Genomic DNA, 21,659 nt, shown 5'->3' with positions numbered 1-21,659 from the left:
TAGTCATTAGGGAAATGAATATTATCAAAACTACAATGATATACCGCTACACATGTATTAGAATAACTGCAATTAAAAAGACTGACCATACCAAAAGGTGGCAAGGATGTGGAGGGAGAACTCTTATAGACTGTGGGAGGAATGGAAAATGAAAAAATTGCTTTGGAAAACAGTTTGGCAGTTTCTTGAAAAGATAAATATAAACCTACCATATGTTCCGGCCATTTCACTCCTAAGTATTTACTCAAAAGAAAGCATATGTCCATACAAAGACAGATAGAAGAATGTGTAGAGCATTCCGTGTATTATAACAGCCCAAAATTTTAAACAACCAAAATATCCATTAACAGGCGAATAAATAAACAAATTAAGATAGAACTCTACAACAGAATACTTCTCAATAATAAAAAGGAATGAACTAGTGATACATGCAACAACATAGACAAAACTCAAACTAATGCTGAAAGCCAGATCACAAAAAAAAAAAAAGAGCACATAGTGTCTGATTTCATTTATATTAAACTCTCAAAAATGTGAAACAATCTACAGTAGCAGGAAGCAGACAGTGGTTACCTGGGCGGGGGAAAGACGCAGGAGCAGGGATTACAAGGAATAGGAGGAAACTTTCAGGAATGACTGATATGTTCATCATCTTGATTGAGGTGATGCTTTCATAGGTGTATGTAGGTGTACACGTGGCCAAATTATCAGATTTAAATATGTGCAGTTCATAGTGCAGTATATTGAAATTAGATTTCAATAAAGGGGTTAAATATGCTAATACAGCGATAACACGTGATGAGGGAAATAAGCAGAGCCAGATTTTTTCCTTCTCAAAGGAGTACTGCATGGAGGGCTGAAACTCAAAAGGGATCTCTAGATCAGTATTTTTAAAGTGCTGGTCTGCAAACCGTTACTGGTCCATAATGACAGAAGGAACCTGCACCTCTCTAAGCACGCCGTTTAGTTCAGCTGATTTTTTTTTCATAACCAAAATTGCTCAGTACATTGAATAACATTCAAGCATAAGCTCCTTATCTAATCACCAACCTATAACAAACAGTCCACAGGCGGGCATTAGTCTACAGATACACTTTGAGCAGCACTGTCTAGACCACACTCACATATTTACTAACCTCTGTAAGCCTATCCTCATCTGCAGGATGAGAATAGTATGAACTGCTCTGGACACCTCAACTAATAGCCCGATGCTCTAATGAGCTGTAAAGTTGCAAAGGGCAGGTACCAATTAATCATGTATTGTTGCGTTATGTAGAAAGTCATCTGAAATAAAACAACATATAAAAATAAAAGGACATTTTTTATTTGTTCAGAATGTGTTTTTAAACTGAAATTAAAAATGGTTTGTTTCTCCAATGAAGTTGTTAACATCCAAAACTGTTAAATTCAATATTAAGAGTTTATAACAAAAATGGACCTATATGCATTCTTGGCTAATATCTGAATAATAATATATACACTATACAATGGTATCCATTTCTTTTTTCATCAGAGCACACTCTCCCAACCAAACACAGAAATGCAGAAGTAACAGTGTTATTTTCACTTTTTTCTGTGTTCAAGTATAAGAATTTAGTTTCTAGAATTCATAAATTCATAAACTCAAAACTGTTCCAATAAATTTGATTATTTTTTCTTGTTCATATCTGAAGAGCTTCTTTCTCTAAGAAATTTTGCATTTTATAATCTTTCCTTTGAATATGAGAAAGATATGGAATCTCCTGAGTTACATATGCAGCTTACACATTCTTTAAAAGCTATTTTTTAAAAACATTACAAATTAATCATATATATCCATAATACATGTCCTTGCTATTCACATACTTCTTTAAGCAATATTCAAGTATATTTGTGCTTTGTATGTTTACATTACTTTAGAGCCTATTTTTAGCTTTCAATAAAACTGTTACAGCTATAAAGATTTCTCAAATATTTAATAAATGAGGCAAAAGTCATTACAAAAATATAAACAGCTATTATAGCTTTTTCATTTTTTATGCATTTCCTGGCAACCATGTAATTTCCTGTTCCTTAGATATGCTGATAAATTTTTATCTTTGATCTCAAAGCAGCTGCTTTCTCAGCTTGGCGTAATAAGTCAGCACATCACAGGTTTTCTGAACACACAGTATTCACTCTGCCGTATCAGTTGTAGCAGTGGAATCTGAGTGTTGGTATTCACTACTTCCAGTTATTTCAACTGCATGACCACCTTAAAACATAAAGCGGGGGGAGAGAGGAATCAGGTTAGACCAGAAGGATGCCAATATCTGCTAAATGAAATGCTTTGAAATCTCTGAAGAAGGGCCTGCAGAACTGATAACAAGCAAGGACAACGCACAGTAACTCATGGCACGTGCCTGCCAGGAGCTATGGTTCAGAATCATCTGTCATTTATACCAGGCTCTTCCACACACCCCGTCAGACATTTAGCCCCAGCCAAAGGTAAGCCAGGCTACCAGTTTGGTTACTGGGCATGTGGCCCAGTCAGGAAAGCACCAAAATGGCTTGAGTAACTGCAGAATATGGAGGGAAGCTGAAGTATACCAGGGTTTAAAAGAGGCAGACCCAAGAAGACTGGTTAGTAGCAAGAGAGGCTGGTAAGAATAACTGACTTTAACCATTGACACTAGATCACTGGAGAAAATGCTAGCAATAATGAAAGGAATGTACGTACACACAAATCATTATTTTTCTTTCTTTCTCACAGCAGCAGTTTCTACTGTTCTCATTAATTAAACCCTATGAGTGGTTACTGTTACTTAGCCATTCCTTTGTAAATGTAAAGTTTTTAGTCATCCACTAATTCTATTTTGTCTCAACCTGATTTTGTCATAATAACTACAAGCCATATTTTGTCTCCCATACTTTGAGGATTATAAAAGTAATTTTTTTCTACTTGTCTAGTTAAATAAGACACATTTTTCTTCAAGTCACAACCATTTTAAATCATAAAAACTCTTCAGAATCAACTAATTTCACAGCCTCAAGGTAGACATTTTATTTTTATCATTAATGAGTACCAGAGCAAAAACAATCTAGCAGTTACAACAGCACTTTTACTTTTTTCAAAAGCACTATTATTTTTTTCAAAAATAACTACTTGATAAGTTATGCTCAAAACTAAGTAACTAAAATAAGTTATAATTAATTGAATATCTAAAAATAGAGACGCAGAATACACCTACAAGTATTTTCTGTGCTTGACAAAAAATATCAGGAAAAAGAGAAACAATAAAAGTGAACTACGCGTTCTTCTTACATTGCTCTGATGTTGTCAATCAAAACTTAAACACTTTAAACTGTACAAGAAAATTAAAACAAATACCTTATTAGCTGTACAACAAAATTAAAACAAATACCTTATTAGCTGCTTCCAAGGAATTTATTAGATTCTGCAGCTCTTCTTTATTCATTTCAACAGAATATGGTTTGACTTCACCATTTTCTTTTACATCTAGATGAAGGTTTAAAAGTGGCATTTGTAATGTAGCAATCTTGTCACTAGAAAGTGCAAGCTATTTAAAATGAGGAAAACAGTAATTAATAAGTAATAAAAAGGACTATATTAAATATGCATCAGAGCTTACTAACAATACATTAAAAAAAAAAGAGTACTCCTGTTTGCTATCAAGTACAGGGAAAGGTAGAAGAAATAAACAAATTAAACCCATGCCAAACCAACACATGTTTGAACAGAAAGAGAGAAGAGAGTAAATAAACGAGGGGAAGTAGGTTAGGGGAAAAAAAGACAGTCAGCCAGCACTCTGTGGGAGAAGCAGGAATCCAGAGCAGAGTTACGGCTGGGAAGTACTGAATGGGTCCAATGCAGCAAGAAACAGGGAGAATTCTTAAATAAGTGTAAAGATACCTACAGGATGGAAGTCCATCTCCAAAGATACTAAAACCACTGGTAAACTCTAAGAAATTAAGATGCTTCATTCATGATCAGCTAACTCTCTACTAAAGTACTGATAAATATGTAACCAAGACAGAGCCATCTTCAATTAGAGCCACTTGACAAAAACATTCAACATATTTACCTCACTTTCCACTTTCTGTCTAAAAAGAGTATCCTACAGGAAATGGAAGAACCAAATATTTACGACACTAATACTTTTTGAAATAAGCACTATTGATTCATTGTCAGATGGCAAAGGGAAATTCAATTTTTCTGGAATCTGAGCCAGAAAACCCAAGAATAACTGAATCTTTGGAGTACTCCTACTTGCAAAAATTTACTTGGGCAACCGTAAGGGGCTCCTTCCCAAACAACCAACCTCAAAGCATCTCCCTTATGGTACACAGACCATAGAATCAAATCCTTAGATTTCTTTCTCCAAAAAAACAACTCATAAATCTCTGAGATTTGGAAATATCACCTTCGGGTTGTCTACCTTTTGGATAATTCTCCTTCTCAATATTTCCAATAAATGGTTTCTCAGCCTATGCTTGAATACCACCAATGATGAGGAGTGTGGTAACTCAAGAAGACGTTAAAATAATTTTCAGATACTCATAGTTTTTAAAAAATTCTTCCTGGGGCCGGCCCGGTGGCACAGCAGTTAAGTTCTCATGTTCCCCTTCGGTGGCCTGGGGTTCAGTGGTTCGGATCCCGGGTGTGGACATGGTACCGCTAGGCAAGCCATGCTGTGGTAGGCATCCCACATATAAAGTAGAGGAAGATGGCCACAGATGTTAGCTCAAGGCCAGTCTTCCTCAGCAAAAAGAGGAGGATAGGCAGCAGATGTTAGCTCAGGGCTAATCTTCCTCAGAAAACAAAACAAAACAAAAATTCTTCCCTAGGTTCAATTCAAACCCATCTTATTGCAAATCATATACTTTAGGCCTTTGTCCTACCACCTGAAGCCATAGAGCATATATATAATCCTTCATCTACATGACTTTTAGTCCTTTAAAGATAACTGTTATATTTCTACTAAGTTTTCTCTCTTCCAGGTGTTTCAAAGCAACTTCACATACCATGATTTTAAGTTCCTGGTCATTCTTTCCACTTGGGCTCCAACTTGCTTAAGTAGGTCTTAAGTTTGGCAGCCAGAACTAAAAGGATTATCAAATCAACTAAACAAACTAAAAAGATTTAAGAGTTGAAAACACACTATATTAGAACTGCTACCCTTTGCTTGAAACAGAATTTCTACCAATGAAACATAAGACTGAATCATACTGCTGACTCAAGCTACACTTTGGTAAATCAAAACAACTAAATATTTCTCATATATGCTACTATTAGCATATCTCTCATATCTTTTATATTTATCCTTTGCTTTATTTAAATGAAAAATCCTCTACTTAGGTTATCTCTGCTTAGTTTATTTTGCTTTATTTGGTCCACCACTGAAATGTGCTATAAAATAATTTTAAATTTTGACTGTATTATATTACATATTAAATAGATCTCTAGTTTTGTGTCACCCTCAGATTTGATAAGCATAATACTCATAAAAATGTTGAAGATGATTGGGCCAAGACCAGAATCACTGAGACCTCTTTCTGAGCTAACACAAATTCATCTGGTTTTGTTTATTTATCCACTTATGACTCCGTCTGTATTATTTTTCTACATTTTTCCCCACTTTATCCAGGGTCATGCTGAAATCAAGAAACACAATGCATTTGTTTTCTCCTCATCTAGGTCTAGCTACCCTACAGAGGATGGAAAGTTGGTGTGAAATTGTTCTTTATGAACCCCACTGATTATGACTCTCTTTTCAAAATGTTTCTTAAGTGCTGTTTTAATAACACATTATAGATTTCCCCTGAGGTAGAATGACATTTACCAATCTTGGGAAGACTATAAAGTCTATAAAATTCCAGCCAAACATAAAATGTTGAATATATACACACATACTCCTCCACTACTTATGACATTTAATCATTTACAGTTCTATTTAATTGAACTTATTATCATTGTAATGTCTATACACACGGTTTGTAGTGTACTGATGTCCAAATTAATGCAGAAAATGTCATTTTAATTATCTTTGATACTTTTTGGGGACAATGTATTCTCAAAAGAACAGAAATTTTAGATATATACATTGCAAAAAATAAATACTTCTTTCTATCCCAAAAATGAAGTAAAAAACATACACATTCATAAATAAATAGATTCTCACCTTTAACTGCCAATCGAAATCTTGTAGCTGTGCAGAGGAAATATCAACTATTTCTTCTAACAGAGCCTGCTTGATTTCGTCTTTCCTACTTTTCAAGCATTTCATGATAGCTTCTTGATGAAATGAATTCAACTGACTCAATTGCTGAAATACCTATGAAAACAAAAATAAATGTTTAGGAAATAAGGGAAAGGGCCTTCCTATTTAAAATATACATAGTTCCATTCTCCTTTCACATACCATTTAAAATGGTAGTAAATGAAAAAAAAAAGAGAAATACTTCTCTAACTATGAAAAGAACAGATGAGAATATACAACCAGCAAACAAGAGGTTTTAACAAATTTTTGCAAAACAGAAAGTAAAGGAAAAGGGCTGACTGATGAAGCAGCATGAAAGTGAGTGCATCCTTGGACCACTAAAGCTGGTATGACTATATTAATATATCAGACAACAGAGTCTTTAAGGCAAGAAGTATTACAAGAAATAGAGAAGGATGGCAAAAGGGTGACTCAACAGAAATATATAACAACCATAAATCTGTGTGCACCTAATAACATAACTTCAAAATATATAAAGTAGCAAAACTTGGCGGAACTGGGTAAATCTACTGTCATAATTAGAGATGTTAACAAACCTCTCAGTAAGTGACAGAGACAAAAAAAATCAGTAGATATAGAATTAAAAAACACTTTCATTCTATTTAACCTAATCTACACACAGAACACTACATCCAACAATTGTATAACACATATTGTTTTCAAATGTATATGGAACATTCACCAAAATGAACCACATCCCAAGCTATATGGCAAGTCACAACAAATTTCAAAGAACTGGAACCAGACTCTGTATTTTTGGGCCACTGTGTAATTAAATCATAACAGATAAAAAATTTTTCCAAATATTTTCAAATTAAGCAAGACGGTAACACAGTACTAAGTGAAGAAAGAAACAAAATCAATCTTGCACAAACTCTTCCACAGAAAAAGAAAAAAAATACTTCCTAATTCGTTCCATGAGACCAGAATAAAACTTGACACTCTGACACAGACATTATAGGACAGAAAAATCATAGGCCAATATCACTCAAATATAGATAAAAATCCTAAACAAAATATTGGCAAATCAAATCAAAAGACATATAAAAAAAGACAATACATCATGACCAAGTAGGATTTATTTTGGCAATGTAAGGTTAGTTTAACACTCAAAAATCAATGTGAGGCACCACATTAACAAAATAAAGGTGAAAAATAATAAATTCAGGAAAAAAGCATTTGATAAAATTCAATACTCAGTAATGATAAAAATTCTCAGCAAAGCAGGATTTGCAGGAAATTTCTTTCATCTGATAAAGGATATCTATAAAATGACACAGCGAACATACTGAATGATGAAATAGTGAACACATTCTCCCTAAGGTCAGGAACAAGGTGCTGCTTTTTTCCCCAACACTGTCCTGAAGGCGTTAGCCAGTACAATAAGGGGAAGAAAACAGAAATTAAAGGTATTAAAATTGAAAAAGAAAATTACTGCATTCAAGAAAATCCAAAAGAAATTTTATAAACTATTAGATATAGTAAGTAAATTTAGAAAGATTGTTGGACACAGAGTAGTATATAAAAATCAACTTTGTTTCTACACACTAGCAATAAACAATCAGAGAACAAAATTAAAGAACATCAGAAACATCAGTTACTTAGAAATAAATCTAAAAAAATATTTGCAAGGCCTCTACACTGAAAGCTACAAAACATTAGAGAGAAACTGAAGCCATTCTAAATAAATGGAAGGTTATACCATGTTCATTGATAAGAAGGCTCAATATTGTTAAGATGTCAATTCTCCCCAAAATGATCTAGAGATTCAGTTCAATCCCCATGCTATGGACTCAACCGTGTCCCCTCAAAATTCATATGTTAAAACCCCAACCCCCAAGATACTTGGAAATGAGACCTTTGAGAGGTAATTATGTTTAAATGAGGTCACGAGGATGGGGCTCTCATGATGGTATTAGTGCCCTTATAAGAGACACCGGAGAGTTTGCTCTCTGTCTCTCTCCCTGGGGCCATGTGAGGACAAAGCTACAAGGCAACCATCCGCAGCCAGGAAAAAAGCCCTTAGTATGGAACTGATCACCCAGCCTCTTGATCTTGGACTCCCTGGCCTCTAGAACTGTGAGAAATTAATTCCTGTTGTTCAAGCTACCCACTTTATGATATTTTATTACGCAGCCCAAGCTAACTAACACTTCCCATCAAAACTCCAGCAAGTTTTTTGCTTGTAATTGACAAGCTGATTTTAAAATGCATGTGAAAATACAGAGGATCTAGAATAACCAAGGCAATCCTCAAGAAGCAGAAGGTTGAAGTTCTTCTACTATCAGATATCAAAACTTACGTAACGTAATGCAGCTTTAATTCTGCAGTAACTAAGACAGTATAGTATCAGCAAATATAGCAAAGCAGACCAATGGAGCAGAATAAAGAGTCCAGATACAGACCCATACATACGGTCACCTGATTTACAATGAAGGCTGCACAGCAATTCTATGGGGCAAGAATGGTCATTTCAATAAATGGTGCTAGGTCAAGTGGATATTCATTTGGAAAAATTTGAACTTGACCCCTACTCCATATAGAAACATTAATTCAAAAATGAATCAATGACATAAATTTGAAAGCTAAAACAATCAAGATTCTAGAAGAAAACATACAAAAACATCTTCATGACCTTGGCACAAATATTTCTTAAACAGGGCACTAATGGCACTAACCATTAAAGACAGACTGACAAACTGGACTTGAGTAAAATTCAGAACTTCTGTTCATTAACAGAGTAAAAAGGCAAGTGACATAATAAAAGAGATATAAAATACATACATCTAACAAAGAACTCATATCCAGAATATCACCCAAATCAAAACGAAAAACACATAATTCCATTTTTTAAAAAAGTGGGCAACCTACACAAACACGCCCAAATGATTTCTGACAAATGTACAAAGGCAATTCAACAGAAGAATACCCCATGATCCTGCAATTTCACTTCAAGATGTCCTCTGAGAAAGTTGGCCCACGTGGGTACAAGGAGACACATACAAAATGTTTGTAGCAACGCTATTTGTAATAATGAAAGAGCAAAGAAACAATGACCTAACTGTTCATCAGTAGGGGACAGAAAAATAAGTCCCACTAATTTCTATCATCAGATACAAGCGGTTAAAATACATGAACCAGATTTACATTTATCAACATTGGTAAATCTAAAACACAATGTTGCCTTAAAAAAACAAATTATAAATGGATACATTGTTATCATTTACAAGTTACACATTTAAACAGCTCAAATAATTGTCTACATTGCTTAAAGATGTACACCTTCATACAATATAGAATACAAAACATGCACACCAAGTTCACAAGTGGGTGATCTCTAGGGGAGGGTGGCGTACCCGGTGGTATTTAGGTAGATCTGTAATGCTCTGTTTCTAAAACAATCACACAAACATGACATATATAAAGTAAAATGTTAACAACTGTTTAATTATGGTAACGGGAACAGAGGTGTTGGTTATATAACTTTCAGTTTTCTTCTATATGATTTAAATGTTTCACAACTAAAAAAATACAAACAACCAAAAACAAAATTACAGACACCCAGAACTTCTACTATCAGATTTTCCACTTAGGATTTTGAAGTTTTTCTTGCTATACAATATATACTTACTGATAATGGCCCTTGTATTATACGGGGCCTAAAGACCAATTTAATAAAAAATCTGAACACTAATTATTTTTTATTATTATTATTATAAGGTACAGAAATTTTGAGTGAAGTTACCTCTTCATCAGATAAATTTTTACCAACTACAGCTTTGAAAAATTTGGTAATATCTTCTAGAACATGCATCCATTCTGCTGACTCCCAAACACTCTGATAATCCTGGTAGACAGGATAAGTTCGGCCACAAATGCCATCAATTATTTTGTGAAGAAGCTAGAGAGAAAAAAGGAAATAAATGTAATTATAAGTAAAATTATTAAACCGCTTTATCTTCCTTGGAGCAAACAAATGTTGTTGGGAGAAGTTCCTGTTAACCACAAGAGCAAATGAGATCGAAATGTAACTATTTTTAACATTATTCTATTAATTCAAAGTTAAAGAGTCACAAAAAAAGCCAGACTTTCTATAATTTTGTCCACCTTCAGAAGCGAAAATAATTTTATAGATACACTGTTTCCCCAATGTTCCTGAAAGGAAGGTGGTGAGTATAAAAGTTTCACCTTGGGATTTCTTAGACATCATATTTATACCAATAACCAAAAAAAAGGTACAACTCAAGTCTTTTACTGGAGATCTACAAACTTCATTTTGCCTTGCCTCCACTTTTCACTACATTCATACTTCTTTTGGTCCACTCCAACAAAGTCAACAGTACCTTTCTTCTCCATTTTTACATTTCTTTTTCTCTATCCTACCTCAATATCAGCAATGGAAATCCTAACACACATATAACTGAACATAGTGATTAAGACGTTGGATTTTGGAATGAAACTAACCAGTGTGAATCCTAGTTCGACTACTTAACTAGCTTTACCACGTTAAGTGTTCTGTGCCTCTGTTTCCTCATGGGTAAAATGAGGATATCACCTACCCCCATAACGTTGCTGTAAGGATTAAATAAGAATCCATGCCAATCTCTTGGCACATTCCTGGCAGGTACAAAGCACTTAAACATTGCCAGCCACTGTTATCATTCTTCTTATTATTATCATCACTATTACTACTCCTACTAGCACTATGTTCCATGCCTTTAACATACACTGACTGAGTACCTACCATGCCAGCACTATTCTAGGCAAATGATTAATATGGTTTTCTTTCTCAGGGGATATTTGTGTCTTCTAAGAAGACTATTTGAACCCAAATAACTTGGAAATGCTTTTAAGCAGCAAGCCTTCTAACTCGTTTCCCTTGGATCATATTCTACTCCATTTTAAGCAGTAACTCCTCTATAACACCACCTATCAGCACAGAGAGGAGCAACTGGTGACCCCACTTCCAACCACGGCTAATGCTCTATATGAAGAGAGTTCTTATGTACCATAAATCCACCAACATTCTCAATTTGAAATTCATTCAGAATTCTCTACATATATTCCACCTTTTCCCAAAGTGTCCCCATGCTAAAACAAAACCCAGAACTCAAACAGAAAAATAAAAGTGCTATCTTTTTTGGAATATAAATGTTTTTTCTTCACTTACGAATATGCAGTGAGCACTTCATTCCAGTTATTAAACAAGTTAATGGAAATATAAACAAAAAATAACTATAATGGCTACTTTTTATGGAGCCCCAATTGTGTACCAAACACTGCTGATCTCCTCACTACAACCCTATGAAGTAAGTACTGTTATCCCCATTTTACAGATGAGGAAACTAAGGATAAATAAGACAAGGTCCTACCATACCAGAGTCCTAGTCCATTTGCAAAAGGCAAACATATCAATAAATAAATGCACTTAAGAGTGATAGGAGTCAGAATACAAGTTTATAGAAGGTACAAAGGAGCAGAGAGGAAGCAGGGGAAAGTCTATCTTAAAAAGATGAGTAGTTGGCCAGTCAAACAGGGGAGAAAGGCATTCTAGTCACAAGCAACTGCATATGCAAAGGATGCGCATGAAATCATATGGCTCAACCTGGGGGATGACAGGATACAAGGATGGAGAGGTGGGCACAGGCCAAATCATAAAGGGCCTTGTACACAATGCCAAAGAGCCTAGACTTTAATCTGTGTTCAACAAGGAAGCAACCTTTTCACATATTTGCATTATTTTTCCATAAATCTGACAACAGGTCGGGAGATCTAAGGAGAGAAAAGGGAAATAGAAGGTGAGCCCAAAGGCCCCCATCTTCAGTTTACCAGCAGGATTAAGGGGGCCCACATTGTTGAGGACGCCCAAAATGAGGCAGTAGAGAAGTAAAAGAGACATGAAAAGGAGGAGGGAGCATGGATGATACTCAGAATTTCAGGCTGAGTGACTGGGTAAGTGGTGGTGCCACAAACTGAAAATGAGGCTACAGCCACAAAAGGAGTAACTCACGGGCAAAAGATGAGGAGCTCAGGCAAGGACACACTGAATCTGAGGTACCTGTGGTGTATCTTAGCAGAAGCCTGACACTCAGGGAAGAGATTTTTGGCCGGATCCAGAGATTTAGGAGTCATCGACATACATGGCGGTAAGGGTTGCGGGCCTTATCTAAGCAGTAGGCAGAATGAACACAGGAACAGAAGACTAACACACAAGACTCACAGTCAAGATGTACCACGTGTGCCAGCTTGGCCACTTACTAGTTTGACAACCTTCGGCAAGTTACTCAAACCCTCTGCTGACATTTGTTTCCCCATTTGTAAAATCAGAGAAAAGAGGTAAGATGGTTTTTCTTGATCCTGGTAGGAATTAAGTAAGTTAATTCCCTTCCACCTCCCCCACACTTCATAAAGGGAATAAAGCAAAAAGGCAGGCCAAGATTAGGGACTTAAAAAGCTACCTACCACATACCCTTTGATACCATTCTGTAGGCTTAGCCCCCCACCCCCACCCTTCACCCATGGTAAATGGAACAGAAGTTGCACTATCAACCAAGGTGAAAATCACCACAATTTAAAACAGCAGATATTTATTGGGGCAATTAGAATTGTAATTCGGGAGATACAGATTCAGGTAGAAACCCAAAACGTGTCCTGCTAGGGAGTAAAAGTCAGGGGCTTATAAAAGCAAAGAAAGGAGATTGTATTACAAGGAATTTTAATTGGAGTTGGAGGCAGAGAGCTAGTCTTGGCTAAACATTGATTGACTAGTGATTCTATCTTCCAAAATCCACCATCCTCAGTCTTTGTGACCAGGATGTCTGTTCTCCTGCTGACTTTTCAAACAATTGCTTGTAACACAATTGCCATTTTGGCCCAGTCCAAAGGTTTGGCCCAGCTCAAGGTTCCAGACAGCAAAGCAGTTTCTCTGGAAAGGCAGCTCTGACTCCACTTAAAATGGCTCCACTATAGTCAATTTTTATATGACTTATTTAAAACTGCCTATCGATGACACTGAAGGCCAACCCACCAAAGCTTAGGATCCAGATAACTGCCCCCCCGGGATAAAGCTGAGTTTAGTACGCATTGATTCCTTCCTTCCACAAACACTAATTAAGAACCCACCTTGAGCCAGACAAACTCTCAAGAACTGGGGACATAAAACAATGTACCCCGAAGGAGTTCAGAATGAGAGCGAGACCAAAGGCAAGCCAGCCAGTTAAGCAGTTGTGTTCAAGGAAGGCTTAATGAGGCCTGAATTGTTGGAGGACAGAGGAGGCAGAAGTCAACATATTAACATATTATTTACAATACAAAGTGTTAGTAAGCTGAAGCCAGAAGGCAAACAGAACCACCGCCCCCAGAGCTAACGTGGCCGCTCAGTTCTGCATATCCATATTGCTTTCTTTCAGGGGTAGGCAAATTTCCCTCCCGTCTAATACTTAAGGCACTAAGGTTTTTTGCTTGAAAGTTCAAGGGAGAAAACACTTCTCAGATTTTCCTCTTTTGGTAACCATTGGGTTTGCTTCCTTTCACAGTTCACAGCCGAGATACTATTATATGTACTTACTGTCTCCACATTTCATCTTTCAAACTCACTAAAATTTTGCTGCCAGAAACAACACTTTAACCTGCCAGTGCCTTTGATGTTAAGGTCAAACACACCAGCGTGACATATAAAGACTGAGCCACCTGACTCCTGCTCAGCTGTCTAGTTTTAGTCTCCCTGCTCTGCTGCTCACTCTGTATTTCAGCCTCTCAGAATTACAGCGGGTCCTCAAAGCCCCCGGGGACTGGCTCTCTTGTAGCCTCTGTAGCTGCCATTCCTCTGCCTGAAACACCCTCTCCCCTCTAGCCTATCTGGTTCCTACTCAGCCTTCAGGACTCAACCTAGAAATCGGGATTTTCCCGTTCTGGAAAGCCTTCCTTTGCCCCTTCAAATGTGGGCTGCTACCTGTCCAAGCTCATTCCTGGATAACTCGGTTTGGTTACCTTATTACATAGCAAGCTCCGCCTGGGCGCAGGCTGTGTCTCATTCACCAGTTTACCTTTTCCCATCAGGGCACTCAGCACACAGCAGACTTCAACGAAAACTGGCTGCACCAACGAATGAGTCTGCTTTTTTCAGATTCTCACCAGCCAGGTTCCTTCTCAGACTTGAGGTGCCAACCTCTTGAGGGAAAGGCCCCCTTGGGCCACCCTACCTATAGTAAGGCGCCCAGTTACTGGTAGCACTTATCAATTTTTTTTTTCTGTCGCCCTCAAGGGGGCAGGGTATCCTTCTCTAGGTCACCACGGTGTCCCCAGAACCTAGGACCATGCCTGGTGCATAGAGAGCATTCGGGAGGTAAGTGTTGGATGAATGAATGAAACGTAAATGAGAGGCTGCAAACCGCCGACTCCACGCTGTAAGTTTCCAAAGTCTACGTGGCAGCTCCGCCCCCAGCCCAGGGTCCTTGGTCCCTGGCCGCGCACGGGCCAGGGGCATGTCTGCGCGCAAGGCCCCTCAAGGGACAACTCCAAGCCGGGGGGCTGAGGTGGCACCCCAAGCCTAGGGCTCCTCGGCTCTCCAGGGGAAGCAGGGGGCCGGCCACCCGAAATCACGCCCCCTCCCCCTCCCTTCCCCTGCCAGCCCAAGCGAGCCCAGCCACGGCGTCCCGGTTGACCCGGCCAGTCCCGCACGCCAGGCCGTCCCGGCGCCCCGGCCCCGCGCCGCCAACACCGCACCCTCCTCACCTTCGGGCCCAGCTCGGCTGGAAGCTTCTGCAGCCGCCACAAGGGCGTCCCCTCTTCCGGCTCCATCCCTGTGCTAAGCAGAGCCGGGGTCACGTGACAAGACCCGGGCCGCTCCTCCTTCGAGATGGCTCGCCCACGTGACTCTCGCTGGTAAGGGCGGGGACAGGGCGGGGAGACCCAGGGGCCCCTGTGCGCGTGCGCAGAGACACTGCTAGCGCTCTCGTAACTAAGGAGCATCGTTTTCTGCCTGGTGGGACGTTATGTAAACACTCTTAAACTATTTTATTGAAAGTAGATTTGCAAATCTCTCAAAGCATTTTGCAAAATTTTCAGAGTTCTATTGACCTTCCTCTGCACTCTTTAGAAAGCCGTCTGATAAGGGTAATGATATTTTGGGGTGCCCTCGGGGCCACTGTCCCGGAGGTTTGGCATGTCTCTTACTAAAGTGTCCTGATTTGGAAGGTAAATTAAGGATTTACTGTGCGTGAAATGCTTTATATAGATTATCCTAAGAAGAAGGTATTATTTTCCTCCCCATTTCCAAGTAACAAAAGTAGAGAAGTCATTAAGGTTGTTAGATTTAGCAAGTAAAAATACGGGACGCCCAGTTAAATATGAAACTTAAGATAAACAACGAATAACGTAAGTCTTTTGTTATGAGTGTGCCTCAAATACTGGGCAGAGTATTGCATGGGACATATTTACACTAACAAATTATTAGTTGTTTATCTGAAATTCAAATTTAACCTGGCGTCCTGTATTTTATCTGTCAACCTTAAAAGTCACTTACCTGTGCCAAGTAAGAGGCACAGTCTGAAGTGAAAATCAGTCAGACTCTAGAGCCACACTCAACGTTGGACTAAACCGAAAACCAAAACAGCCTTTCTGTGATTTCTCTCATTATTATAGTTGTTCCTTGAATCAAGTGCTAGAAAATGCAGTGGTGATAACACAGTCCCTGCCATCCAGAAGCGCACAATTCGTAGGAGACAGAAACAAGAATTACAATCTGATATAAATTTAATAATAAAGTAGTGCAAAGTGATGAAGCATCCCACAGAGGGCAAAGTAATTATTTTAGTCTGTTGGCTATGCAGAGAAAAACTACTCTTTAGTGACATCCAGATTTAGCGCAAATGCCCTTTCTCTACTCGGTGTCCCACCTCGTGGAGGTGAAAGCAATTTCTTCCTTCTCTGAATACTCATGGCTGTCCTTCACTTAAAATATTTACCACTGTCTAGTTCTTAATGTAGATAGAATGTGCAGCTCTCATTGTCCCAACTGAAACATAATTGCCTTAAGACACTTTGCCTTTGTGCCTAGGAGCTCCCAAAGAAATAGCAGTTAATAAATGAGAATCTATGTCTACCTAATCTATGTCTCTTAGTAAGTTTACTGAGGGTAAGGTCTGTTTTCTAAGAAAAAACTAAATATTATATATTATAATATTTGGAATAAAAATATTTATCGAGCATCTACTATATGGCAAAAATTTACATATTTTATCTTACTAATCCTCACTACAACCTTCTGTAGTGGGCATTATCTCAACTTTAAAAGATGAGAAAACAAGCTTCCTGAAGTAATATCGACCTCGTCCAAGGTCACGTAGGTAGTAGCTGCAATGTCACTGGTCTGAGTTTGGAATTGGTGTCTCAGTCTGTGTGCTTCACTGGCCCTAATGAGGAAAGAAAAGCATTCTGAGGTGATATGACTGACTTAAGGCCGTATGACAGATTACTAAATAAGACAAAGAGTCACACTGAGCAGGGTCCAAGATTTAGTCAGAAGACACAGAATTAGTTTCTGATTTCTCTTTCAAGCCTCACTGGTACCATGAAGAATTGGTCTTTCTTTTGGAACCTGGTGGTAACAAAATTTGTATTTGAATTTGTTTAACTTGTAACAAATAGAGCTTTTAAAAAGTTCACAAAGATTGAGAAAGAGTGACAGAACACTTCATATTTGCCTATTGGTTAGTAAGATGTTCTTAGTGTATAATCCAAGAGGTTTTCAGAACATACTTCTGTCTCTTCCAGTCCTGTTTTTACTATGTGTGGCTGGTCCCCATCTTCCAAATCTTCTTTGTAATGAGGGTTAAAAACATGGACTCTGGAGCTAAACTTCTTTTTGTATTTTTTACTGAACTTCCATGCAAACATAAATCATTAAACCTACAGAATGGAATGGAATGCCTGAGGTTGCCTCACTGAACGCTTATTCCAAAGTCCTTTTCCTTGGTCTTCCTCTACCTTAGAAGCTGGAAAGCTGAAAACTTGCCTTCCCAGACTCCCCAGGGATGACCAAGTCAATGAGACCTGAGCTGAAGGCTGATGGGGATTTTCTTGCTGTATGCTTGCTGGCTTGCTTGCTTGCTTGCTTTTTGCAGAGGAAGATTCATCCTGAGCTAACGTCTGTTGCTAATCTTCCTCTTTTTTGCTTGAGGAAGATTTGCCGTTAGCTAACATCCGTGCCAGTCTTCCTCTTCTTTGTATGTTGGTGGTCACCACAGCATGGCTGAAAAGTGGTGCAGGTCCACGCCCAGGATCCAAACCTGCAAACCTGAACTGCTGAAGTAGAGTGTGCCAAACTTAACCATTAGGCTATAGGGCCAACCCCTTCTTTTTTTGTTTTTATGTGCTAGGAAAGATAAGGATTCAAATTCATTTACTTTTTTTTTTTTTTTTTAAGATTTTATTTTTTCCTTTTTCTCCCCAAAGCCCCCCGGTACATAGTTGTGTATTCTTCGTTGTGGGTTCTTCTAGTTGTGGCATGTGGGACGCTGCCTCAGCGTGGTCTGATGAGCAGTGCCATGTCCGCGCCCAGGATTCGAACTAACGAAACACTGGGCCGCCTGCAGCGGAGCGCGCGAACTTAACCACTCGGCCACAGGGCCAGCCCCAAATTCATTTACTTTCAAATGGATAATCAATTACTTAGAAATACTTATTGAATATCCCATCATTTCCCACTAATTTGAAATTACATCTTTGTTAACTCTACTCATAAAAGTCTAAATAAGAGTCTTAACTTTAGGAATCAACATTACATTGTTTTGTATCCAGATAAAGTTACGTACTCTAGGATCCACAAACCTTCTTCTAAAGTATATTATCTATAGAAATTCTTGTGCAAGTGCAGTATGAAATATTAAAAAAAGTTCACAGCAGTGTTGTTTATAATTACCAAAGAATGGGAAATCCAAATGTCAATTAACAGAAGTGTAAATATGAATTTATTTTCTTCCTATTTAAATATGAGGAAAATAAGGCACAAGGTCAATATATTTTTTTTATTCATCAGATCTCCTGAATATGTATATTTATGACCAGCTATGTGGTTGGCATTTTTTTCTTTTTACCTTTTGACCCACTTTACCCTTTTCTCCCACTCCCCACCCCCCACCTCTGGCAAACACCAATCTTTTCTCTGTATCTATGATTTGTCTTTCTCTGCCTGACTTATTTCATTTATCATAATGTCCTCCAGGTACATCCATGTTTTTGCAAAATATTTCATTCTTTTTTATGGCTGAATAGTATTCCATTGTGATATATACCACAATTTCTTTATCCATTCATCCATCAATGGATACTTAGGTTGTTTCCATATCTTGGCTATTGTAAATAATGCTTCAGTGAATACAAGGGTGCCTATATCTTTTTGAGTTAGTGTTTTGTTTTCTTCGGATAAATACCCAGAAGTGGAATTGCTGGATCATATGGTACTTCTATTTTTAATTTTTTGAGGAGCCTCCATACTGTTTTCCATAGTGGCTGCACCAATTTACATTCCACCAACAGTGCACAAGGATTCCCTTTTCTCCACATCCTCACCAGCACTTGTTACTTTTTCTCTTTTTGATAATGGCCATTCTAACAGGTGTAAGGTGATATCTCATTGTGGTTTTGATTTGCATTTCCCTGATGATTAATGATATCGAGCATATTTTTCATGTACCTTTTGGCCATCAGTATGTCTTTTTTGGGAAAATGTCTATTCAGATCTTCTGCCCATTTAATCAGATTGTTTGTTTCTTTGCTATTAAGTTATATGGAGCTAAACTTCTGAAGTTCAAATCCCAAGTCTTTGAATTACTGTCTGTATAATATTAGGCAAGCTATTTCACCTCTCTGTGTCTCTGGTTCCTCATCTGTAATTGGTTATAATGATAGCACAGAATTTTCAGTCATTGTAAGTTCACATATATAAAGTTCTTGAAATGAGGCCTGGCACGTAGAAAACATTATTAAATTCCCTTCTAAGTGGACTTTCCTCTCCTGTTATCTGGCCAAAGTTTAGTGAATTCCAGAAAGCAGGGTGTCGGACAGTCTCTGCCTCAAGAATGTAATCTGACTCTAAAACCCATCGAGGCTGCTATATGGTGCTGTGTAGGCCATGTAGGTCAGTGATCACAGTTGGGAGACATGTAGAAAGATCTCAGATTAGCCTCACTGGTGTACGTGCTGAGCTGAAACTGGAATTCAAGCTGGCTGTTTGTGGAAGAGTTAATTTGGTGCTTCTTTCTGAGGTTATTTAGTTGGGATTTTTTTCATTTTGAGATAGAAGGAGGAAGAAGGAGTTTTGTGCACCATGCCTTGGGAGATGCATTCATTCACTCATTCTTTAACACTTATTGTATAGACATCCACTGTGCGTTAGGTACTCTACTGGCTCTGGCAATGCAAGCAGAGAGCGATAACTTACCTTCTGGTTGTGTGAGGGGGTCCTCAGATAATTAACAAATAAGCAATTAAGATAATTTCAGCTTTTGAAAAGTGTCTTGAAGAAAATGAAACAGGGAAATGTAATGAAGGGGGATGGTGGAAATATACTTTAGATTAGTCGATGATTGGTCAAGATTGGTACTTCTTGCCAAGAAGTGGCATTTATAGTAAGGCATGAAGGATGAGAGGGAGACATGAAGGCAAGCATCTAAAGAAAGAGAGTTGCTAGTAGAATGTGAAAGCAGAAAGCTACTTTCTTCAAGATAAGAACCAAAGGTCTCTGTGGCCAGAGTGTAGGGAGCAAGGCAAGAGAGGTAGAGATGATGGCAGGGACATAGGTAGGGATTTTAATCAGCAAATTGACATGAACTAGTTTGCATTTTTAAATGTTTATACTCTGGAAAACAGACATACATTAGAAAACCAGATCTCAGGGGCAAGAGTGAAAGTGGGAGAACCAGTTTGGAGGATGTTCCAGACTAATCCTAACTAATATATGCATTAAAGTTAATATGACCTAATTTGCATCCGCAGATTATAGAATTCTAGGGGCTTACCTGTTTGGTGGTGGCAGTGGGGCCAGATGCAAATGGAAAGACTCAAAATATATTTTGGAGCTAAGATCTCTAGAACTTGAGGGGAATGTAGATGCTTTTGAAAAAGAAAGAGATGTAGAAGTAACATGCAGACCATAGGAGAAGGGAAAGCAGCTGTTCTTCTGAGCTATCTTGAGGTTTTAGGCCCTGACCGAGGGATGGAGGCATGCACTATGGCTGCTGCGTTATTGAAAGCTTTTCGAGGAACAGTGTGGTATGGTGGTTAAGAGTAAAGGCTCTAGAATCAGACAAATGTGGGTTCTCTACTACTTACCAGCCACATGACCTTGGATAAGTTGGGCAAATTCTCTTTACCTCAGTTTTCTCTCCTAAAGATGGGGATAAAACTACTACCCACCTAATAAAGTTGTTGTAAAGTTCAAATGAAATAACGCATACAATGTGTTTAGCATAGCACCTAAAGTATAGCTTGCCCAAAGTAAAGGTTAACTGTTATTTTTAGCCAGTGGTAGTATTACTTGGGGCACAAGTAGTGTGGAGCCCTGAGAACAAAGTGAGACACATTCACATGTATACACACATGCCCTATGCTAATGGGTCTCCTGAGGTGTCTTGATAAGAAAAGCCAAAGAGAAATGGGGCTGACTCATCCCTGTAAACTCCCATAAATAACCAGCTTGGCAGGGGGAGATGGATTGTGCCAGTAGTTCAGGCACAAAGTAAGAGCCTTCATAATTTGGGCATTGTGGCCAAGACTGACAGTTGTCCTGTAATATCTAAGCTCTCTGTTCTGGGTTGACTTGTATCTCCCCAAAACTCATATGTTGAAGTCGTAAGCCCCAGTACCTCAGAATGTGACCTTATTTGGAGATAGAGCCATTATAGAGGTAACCAAGTCAAAGTGAGGTTATTAGAGTGCACCATGACCCAATATGACTGGTGTCCTCATGAAAAGAAGAAATTGGACACAGAGATACACATAGAAGGAAGGTTATGTGAAGAGACATAGAGAGATGGCTTGGCTCTCCAAGCCAAACAGAGAGTCCTGGAATAAATCCTTCTCTCACAGACCTCAAAAAGACTCAACCCTGCTGATGCCTTGAGTTTTTTTTTTCAGGAAGATTAGACCTGAGCTAACATCCACCACCTATACTCCTGGGTTTTTTGCTGAGGAAGATTGGCCCTGGCCTATCATGCCTATCTTCCTCTACTTTATATGTGGGACGCCAGCCACAGCATGGCTTGACAAGCGGTGCATAGGTCCGCACTCGGGATCAGAAGCAATGAACCCTGGGCCACCAAAGTGGGATGTCTGATGCCTTGATTTTTGACTTCTAGTCTTCAGAACTGTGAGAATAAATCTCTATTGTTTAAGCCACTC

At 38.4% G+C, this 21,659-nt stretch overlaps 1 protein-coding gene across 1 annotated transcript; it reads right to left on the bottom strand.

Moving 5' to 3' along the window:
• Positions 1-412: 412 nt before the first annotated feature.
• On the bottom strand, positions 413-15,119 carry LOC124236674 (COMM domain-containing protein 8). The gene is made up of 5 exons (XM_046655617.1): positions 14,994-15,119; positions 10,006-10,161; positions 6,162-6,314; positions 3,384-3,539; positions 413-2,233 (listed from the first exon to the last, which is right to left on the bottom strand). The coding sequence occupies exons 1-5, from the start codon at positions 15,057-15,059 to the stop codon at positions 2,213-2,215; spliced, it is 552 nt and encodes a 183-aa protein (XP_046511573.1). The 5' UTR covers positions 15,060-15,119; the 3' UTR covers positions 413-2,212.
• Between the last annotated feature and the right edge of the window lie 6,540 nt (positions 15,120-21,659).

The sequence above is a fragment of the Equus quagga genome, chromosome 3 (genome assembly GCF_021613505.1).
Source record: "Equus quagga isolate Etosha38 chromosome 3, UCLA_HA_Equagga_1.0, whole genome shotgun sequence".
In the NCBI taxonomy this organism is placed as follows: domain Eukaryota; kingdom Metazoa; phylum Chordata; class Mammalia; order Perissodactyla; family Equidae; genus Equus; species Equus quagga.
Note: the sequence above shows the minus strand (reverse complement) of the source record. Positions and strands in the feature narration are given on the sequence as shown.